Source organism: Aythya fuligula, chromosome 1 (genome assembly GCF_009819795.1).
Source record: "Aythya fuligula isolate bAytFul2 chromosome 1, bAytFul2.pri, whole genome shotgun sequence".
NCBI classification, from domain to species: Eukaryota; Metazoa; Chordata; class Aves; order Anseriformes; family Anatidae; genus Aythya; species Aythya fuligula.
The window spans coordinates 14956920-14965677 of NC_045559.1; the positions used below are offsets into that span (position 1 = coordinate 14956920).

The window sequence follows — 8758 nt, forward strand, 5'->3', positions numbered from 1 at the left end:
AGACTTTTTAAGCACATCACCTATTACTATGCATTCCTATTTATCGTATTTATATGCAAAAATGATTTGTAATTAATAAGTGGTATAGAACACAAATTCTCCAACATTTTCCTATTACATGGAAGTAAAAATTGCTTCAAGATAGTGCAGAGTGCAGAGAGTATTGATGCAAGCTTTTTATAGCTGTCAGAGAAATCAGCCATGTAAAGAATTTCTTTTCTCAATATACTATCACCCAAGAAACAACGTTGTGGTAAAACTTCTGTCCCGTTTTATCATCATGACTTAAGCTTTAAGAAATTCTTTGTCTTCACTAGCTGTTAATTTAATCATTCTGTCACACTGTAGCCTGCTTATAAACAACCTCTTCTCACCCATTACTTTTCATAGTTTAATGTTTAGTTTTTACATGTCTGCATCCAGATATGGGATGACTGTAAAGACAAATCTGGCTTCCTTGAAATGATGGTTTGATTACCAAGCCAGTAACCAAAAAGTTTCTTTCTTTCTTATGAAGTTGTTTTTTAAAATTCTTCTCTCCAAACACACCCAGATGAACAGGTAATAAAAATTAAAAATCATAGAGATAAAAGAATGAGAGGCAGTGGTGAGGCAGCGTCATCACTCAGCATTGGTGAGTCACTAAGGTCTCTGGCAGTTCCAGAATGTCAGAGATCTCAACTTTTCTCAGGAGCCAAGAGACTACAGGCCACCAGGTGGGAAGCTGATTGAAGTATGAGGTTTCCTCCCTGACCTGTTGGCTAGAACTACAGAGGATAACATTATGTGATCAGGGAAGGAAAACATTCTGGTTAGCTAGAGCACATTGACATATGAATTGCTGTTTCCAACTTTTCCTATGCTGGCTGGGAAATATATATCTGTTAGTCTCCACTGTGAGTGCAAACAAGTGAAAAACAGCAGGGAAATATGCTAAGGTAGACCCCAAATGTAGCCAACAACTTCATCAAAGGATGCATTTTTTTAAATCTCAAGGGTCTTAAGACTGTGTTTTGTAGAGAAGTCCAGGCCCCTCCAGAGTTCTCTATGAGCTCTTGCATCGTACAAATCTTAATTCAAACATATTTTCAAAATGAGAAACCCAGTAAATTCTAAGTTCATTTATGAAGTATCAAGACAGCATTATGTTGGTTGGTCTTGTTTCTGGTATGGTAGGTGGTTCTCTTCTGTGTAAACAAAGTGTATGCCTCAGTGCTATCTTTCCTGTTACCACTGAAAATTTTACATTGGAATGTCATCTAAAATTGGTGCCAGCAACTGACAAGCAAATTTTGTTCTTTCTCTTTTTCTCCCCTTTTATCTTAGTCATGGATGTGCAGGCATTTGAAAGGCTTTTGGGACCTTGTATGGAAATTCTGAAAAGAAACATTGCAAACTATGAAGAGCAGCTAGTTGCTCTGTTTGGAACAAACATGGACATTGCTGATACCAGTGCATGAACTAAACATTGGAGCAACGAGATCTGTTATGATAATATAGCACAGTAGTGGTTAGTCCACTGAGAAATTGTCTCTCTTCCTATAGATGCCAAGCATTTTCTGTGATTTTAGGAGCGGGTTTGGGGGTATTTTTGGACTTATTACAGTGGAAATACTAGTAAACAAAATAGGAATTTAATAAATTGTGGGCTTGATTTTTGAAAGTGCTCAGCACTGATGGTTCCATCTGACATTAAGAAGACCCGCAGTGGCACAGCACCTTTGAAAATCAAGTCCTTTAATACAACATTTCCATAAAAAGTAGATTTCAAAAAAAACCCACGTGATGAACTTGTTCAACCAGCTTCTGTTCTTCAAAATGGTTACAATTTTTCTGGGAAGACTGTTAGTTTGAATGTGATATGTTGAAAGTATTAGTGCACACAAAGTGTTTATATGTATTAATACAGAAGATATACAGTAGATATTACTTTCTGACTATTACAGTTGTCATGATTTTATGTTGCATTTATCACGAGTGTAGTGAATCACAAGACTAATCGTAAGATAAAGCATGACAATGCATTTTGTGTAACGCTCATGACCCAAATCTGATTTTTAACATTTTGTAATGTGTCTTAAAGTCCTCTTTGTTTAATATGTCATGTTTCAGCACGACATTGTAATATCTTATGCAATTTAGAGGACTTGTATATTTTTGCAATAAACTGCATTTTTTATTAGTTACATGTATTCTGTACAGTCTAGAGTGAGAACAGCTGACAAATTAACCTTAATGCTTTAAAAGCAAAGGCATAGGTTGTTGTCATGTTCTGCCTAATCATGCATAACCTATATTGTTTTACTTCTCCCTTGTTTTATATTTATGCATTTTGTCTTCTCTATCTATGCTTGTTCTCTAGTTAGTTGTTTTTTTAGATCTCACCTTTTTTATCTGTTAAATCTTTTGCCTATTTCAATTGATCTCTGTATATCTCTCTTCTCGCAGTCTAATCTAAGCTATCAAAGACCAGATTCAATTACTGATGTGACTGATACTGAAAGCCATGCTAAACTAAGCTTGTTCTTGAAAAATCCTTATCAGCAAGTACAAAAGTATTATTGAATTTTAAAGATCAATAGTTTAAAAGCTTTGTACGAGTCTGGAAATTATGCTGCTGTTAAAGCTAACATGTCCTGCTTTCAAAACCTGTAGGTCGTCGTAAAATAATACCTTTTTAGCCATAATAGCATGGGATACCTTCTGAGACTGAGGAGAGAGACTATCATCTTAAATCCGAGCACAGGGCTCATTGCTTACAAAGGTCTGTGGCTGGAAATTTCAGGCACAGTCCAGTTTTAATACTGCTTACTGACCTATCTGTTGATGTCCATGGAAAGCTAGTGCACATAATGGCAACTGGCAGTGGTTCTGCCAAAATGGTACTACAGGAACTGTAGGAAGGGAGGCTGCTTGAGCCCTGTTTTGAATACCTGAATGATAACATCTTTCCTTCTTAGATAATGACTTTTCTAATGCCATATATTTGTGTATGTTGATGTAATTATTACCCCATAGTTAGTGATACGTTCTGACAGTTTATATAATCATACCTGCATATGAAATTATGATTATATAATTATAATATATAATTTATATCATACAGTATGATGTAAATTATAAGGCAAATGATTAACAAAACAGAATCTGAGCAAAATTTACAAGTGTCATGTTTTTTTAACCTAGAAACCTGGTATGAATAATTACACATATAACTTGCCTTTGTACTTTTGATTTATGGAAAAAAGAGAAGCCTGTTATACTAGAAGGAAATATCAGGTAACCAAAATCTACACACCTGTCATTCTGTATGCTTAATCTCTAAAAGCTACCTATATTTTGCACTAGCTTAATGTGATTAAGAGAAATGCTAGAAATTACTTGTATGGCAGTAAACTACAATCAAGGCCATAAATGCCAGTCACGATATTTTCAATATTGTTGGTTATATTTAAAGTTTCCTTACAATAAACGACACTTTTATATATATAAATATATGTTTATTGATATTGTTGTGTTTTAATTCCATTATTATAAAGCTGCAAGTGAACTATTTATATTCATTTATTAAAACATTCCTAATTCTTAACACTCTCATGTCGATTTTCGTAAATGAAGTTATTCAGATACTCTAGCTACTCAGTAGAGACAAAATGTTGGTGTGGTATTTGTCATAGCTGCTTTGTATTTGATGATTTGTTTGTAGTTTATAGCTGGGAAGAAGATGTGGTAGTGGGGAGTGACAAATTTAAGATAATCAGACACTTTGGATGTTTTGGGTTGCAAAGTCTGGCTTACTGTTATGGCAATTTTATTGTGTTGCTCTTGGGGACTGGATGGTTTCTGGAATTTTCTTTGTTGGTGAATTACCAACAGTAATAAATTGTCACTTTGTAAGTTTTGTACAAATCCGTATATCCTTCATCAGTCAGCATTTGGGATTTCTTCTAGATCTAGTCATGTGCACACTTCAGACATGGCAGCCTGTCATAAATGTGATGTGTTCATCCTAAGAAGGGAATCATGGCAAGTCACTGATTTCTAATTATTTGGGTGTTTCAAAAAAACAAACAAACAAACAAACAAACAAGAAAACAGTAGATAGTTCTCATAGTCTTGAGCAATGCCATTTTTACCTTATGAGAGTATCTATGTGCATGTTTAGATTACCTGAAACTCACAGTATTAAAGATTTTATCATCTTTGTTTGCAGTCAGGTTGCTTGGCGTCTGCATGTTAGTCTGCTCTCTCCTCTCTCCTGAACCTCCCCAGTGATTTGTAATTCTTCAGATGATTTAACCGAATTTGACAAAAGTTCTAAAGAGAAGAACCAACTAAATAAATGCTTCAATGAGTTTGTTGAAAATACACCCTGCTGGGTAAGGAGAAAAAAGCCTGAGAGAAATTCTGTATGAAAAAGGCAGTCACGGGCTCACATGTTGTTAAGCACAAGAGAATCCACAAGGCACTGAATGTTTACAAATGTCTTAGCCATGGGAAAAAAATTCCAACCACAGCCCTCAGTCAATCATAAGACAGAAACCCCGAGGAAACTAAGCTTCCTTGGTCCTAGTGCTGATGCCACTGCTTTTTAAATGTCATTTGTTTGTGCTTCGTGAGATTTTGTTTAAGTTCATCTGGGATAAAAGCTTGTGAAATTACTGCCTTCTACACCTCCTGTTTGAGGTCCAGAAGTGACTTATTGTAAAAGTCTTGGAGCAAAACTACAAGAAGAGCACAGTGAAACCACCTGCAACATAAGCTGTTGTCACGCCATCTTCTTTCCTTGTCTTGTCTTTGGTGTTCAGTGAAGATTGCTCTGGCCTTTGCTGGAATGGTAGAGTTTTGTTGAAATGTTTGGTGCTTTAAGCTTCATATAAGGTGACTCTGGAATCGGTTACATCAGAGTTTGTGTCATTTTATAGTTTATGGCACACTTGCCACGGGAGGTTTTATTATTTTTCAGTGTCAATGGTTCCCGGATATGCAAAATGAGTATCTACTGGTCATCCTTCACACAGCTGGTACCTGAAATTCCTAATCTTTTTGTCACTGACTGTATATAATAGCTTCTGCTGAACAAAGTGCTTTGCTGAAAGTCAGTTTGCCATTGCACAAACATTCTTACACATTCTTGCTAAAGTTATGGTAGTTTAAACCTCTTTTTGTCCATGCATACCATCCATGCATACATCCATGATGGTTATAGCTGTTTTCAGAGTTTCTAAGATACCTTCCTCTCCTGTGTCTGTAGCCCTCAAATAAGTATTACTGCAGTTTTCCCTCTGAGGAACTGCTTCTTTGTGTGCCAAATATGTAGAGATCTGTGGTGTTGACTGTCTTGTGAAATTTAGGATCATTTTCAAGTCAATGAGAGTTGGATATTCCTTCAAATCTATACCAGGACTGTTCCGAAATTCTTCATCCACCTTTTGACTTAGAAGGGTGCTTAACAGTGGTGGACTGAAGGGGAGCAGAAGAACCTTGAAATGATATTAAAAAGAAAAAAAAAAAAAGAACTTTAACATTGTCATCTCATGTATCCCCCACAAATCCAGCAGATCTGGAGAGCAGTAATGGTGGTGGCACTGGCTGTGTTTCCTCCTTAGAACTGGTGGAGGTGTACGTATGCTCTAAGGGAAAAGTAGAAAGCCAAACAATTACATAAAGGAAAAACAAAACAGTGTGAAAAACTCCAACACAAGTTACACTAGGCCATTTTGACAGTATGTGCTGACTCAAAACTCTTCTGATTGAGCTAAATGAAATCAGGACAGACTAAAAATAGCACCGTGGCATGGTATGAATACTTTGTCCTTTCTTCTTTGAAAGTATTGAATTATTTCAGCTGAGGAGCTATGAAGTTTTGGGAAAGGATAACACTCTGTGTGTAGGTCTTGCTGTGTGGAGGAGGAATTCCCTTGCGACCAAGTAAGCCCCTCAGTGCTGCTCCTCCACATCTCTCAAGATGCTGGAAACTCAGATTTGATAAATGATACATGTCATGTTTGGAAAAGGCTATGTGACTTTCACCAAGCTGTATCCTATTTTTCTCCTTGTTGCTTTGTCCTTGTGAAATTGGATGGTGGGTGACTATCTCAAGCAACCTTAGCTTCACTGTCCCTTTAGCTCAAACTCTTACTTTTGGCTGTGGTTATATCCATAATAGGAAATTATGTGCCTGACACAATTTGCCAGTACCGAGGCATTGAACGGCCAACATACATACCATTTTCTAGTATTTGTGTAGGCTCATTTATAAGCTGTCTCACAAAATTTTTCTGTCTTTCCATATGGGATGGCCGTATGCAGATGGCCAACTGAGAATAGTCCTTGGCCCATGCTAGCTCCCAAACCACATCTGAGAATTATTTGCTATTGGCCCCCACAAAAACTATGCCAGGACTATTCTTAGAAAAAAAAATAAAAAAATAAAAAAAAAATCAATACAGCTGATTGTATTCCAGTGCCCAGGAACACTCCCTCACACTTTAATGTACTGGTGTAGAGAGAACTTACAGATCATCTGGAGTCTCTTCTTGATTTGTTTTTCTGCAAGTTTTGAGCTGGGATAGAGTGTTTTCTTATTTCCCTTTCTTCCGGATTCTTTCTTGATCTGTTAGATCTTTATTTTTTTCTCGCTACTGTTGTCATTTTTTTGTTGCTCTATCTCAGTAGGTGATAACAGTTTAACTAAAACTGGAATCTATGCCATAAAGACATGAAATAAATTTCTTATTCATTCCTGACCTGACTTACCTGGGTTGTGGTTTGTTCTCTTCTCCCCAGCTTGAACCACTGTAGGATGCAAGCAAGGATTCCCTTCAAGCAATCGCATGAATTGTGCAAAATTCATTCGTTCCTCTCAAAAAAAGAAGTTAGTGGCAAGGAGCAGAAAAAAGTTTTTGTGGCTCAGATCTTTCCTGGAAGCACCAAGTCCTCTGTCCTCTGCTCTGCCTTCTCAACAGATCTGCTGTGAGGAGATGAAAGAGGTGGGCATGCCTTAGGAGCCCTTATGAAGGTGGAGCAAGTCAACCACCATTGCAGCTAGCCATAAAGGGCTGTGAGAAGAGGGACGGAGTAGGAATGTCTGCAGAAGATACTGAAGTCATTGTGGAGGGAGAAAAATGACATGCGAGGGTCAGGCAAAATGGCAGCAAAACAGAGGCTGGCACATTGGATAAAAGTGGAAGCTCTGGCGAGCACGGTTGATCTGAAGTCTAGGGAGTATTTCATTAATTACTGAGGGTGAATAAATATCTACATGTGGATGTAAAAGCATCTGTGCAGCAGAATTAAAATAATGATATGCTGTATTTCAGAAAGTCAACAGTAGTTATGTCATAAAAGAAAGACAGGACATTGTCTTTTAACAAGAGAAAAGTAAAGATAGGCACAAACACAATATAAAACATTTATTTTACTAGTATGACTTCTTATTTTTTTTAAACCTACCTTGTGGTTTCTTAACTTTGAGGCTGGCAATTTTAAGAAATAAATAGATAGGATAAGAAAGGGAGGGTAAATGCAAATTTATCTGTATCATTATTTTCTGTTTGTGTATTTTGTGCTTCTTGGTAGTCATCCCTACATAAGGTGATGAGAATTCACAATCAACACTTCACAATTTCCCACCTTGTCTACCTCTCTGAAAACAGAAAAAGCAACTGAATCAGCAAAGCTGCCGACAATGTCAGTGTTACACAGTATTGATTCATTCTCTGAGCACGCATTCATTTTGAGAATGGTGTAAGGCGAGGTAGGGTGTGTGTGTGTGGAGTAATGATTTAATTAGAGAGTAGACATGCAGAGCAAGGAGTATGGGACTGACATAATCTGAATTCTGAAATTTAGAAGATACATACTTGACTTCAACCAGGGAGTTTGTAAGTAATCTTTGATACGGTTTTGTGTGTTCTACTGCCATCTACTGTATGGAATATGTGTCCTCTTATTCATTTTCTCGTCTCACTGAATACATTTTAATTTACACTATGCAAAGAAGAAGAGGTTGGTTTGAAAATAAGAAAGATGTTATGTTTTTGGTGTTAGACTCTTAAAAACAATTCACACGCCCATATTTATGAGATTTTAATCTAAGTCCTAAGTAGGATTCATATTTATGTGTTTTTTCTGTATGTTATAGATGGTAAGTGTGATACCAAGGCTCTAATTCAGCTGTGGTATTTACTTGTCTAGACCAGTATCTAGAGTCTGGGCCAGTGGATCTGAGAGGACTGGGCTTCACATGCAACATTTACACACAAGTTTTTGTAAAGAATCAGGAACCTTCACAGCAAATGTGTTTTTCCGAAGTAGTTGTAAAATACGTTTCCATTTGGGTAGAAAAATCACATAGTGGGGTGGAAATGAGGTTAATACCACAACAATGTATTAACCTTTAGGCTGACACTGTTTTTCTGAGGAATCCACTGGACCTGGAAACAGGATTTTGTATACACAGCCACTTGATCTGGCCTGTGTATGTTTCTCCTTTCCCAGTGTGGTAGAAAGGTTTTCCTTGAGGAGTAAACAGGGAGTTTTACCTTCCAAGTGGCTGTACCACAATCTTAGGAGCCTGTTGGCAGAGTGGAGACATCTGTGTATACAAGTCTTCTGCCAAACCTCAATCTGGAAATGCAGGGTCCACGGTAAATTTTATGTGAAATAAAAAAGCAGCAGCTTAGGCCTCTCCCCAAACAGCCTAAAGGTTGTTTAGACATATACAGGAGATCAAAAGGGAAGGGGAGGAAGGAAA

General features: G+C 37.2%; 1 protein-coding gene across 2 annotated transcripts in view; it reads left to right on the top strand.

Moving 5' to 3' along the window:
- Positions 1-3897, top strand: part of PRKAR2B (protein kinase cAMP-dependent type II regulatory subunit beta) — an 83822-nt gene extending 79925 nt beyond the window's left edge. For both annotated transcript variants that reach the window (XM_032199090.1, XM_032199098.1), the window contains one exon: positions 1327-3897. In XM_032199090.1, coding sequence (XP_032054981.1) covers positions 1327-1460 — 134 coding nt within the window. In that variant the 3' untranslated portion in view covers positions 1461-3897. The remainder of the gene's footprint in view (positions 1-1326) is intronic.
- Positions 3898-8758: the final 4861 nt, after the last annotated feature.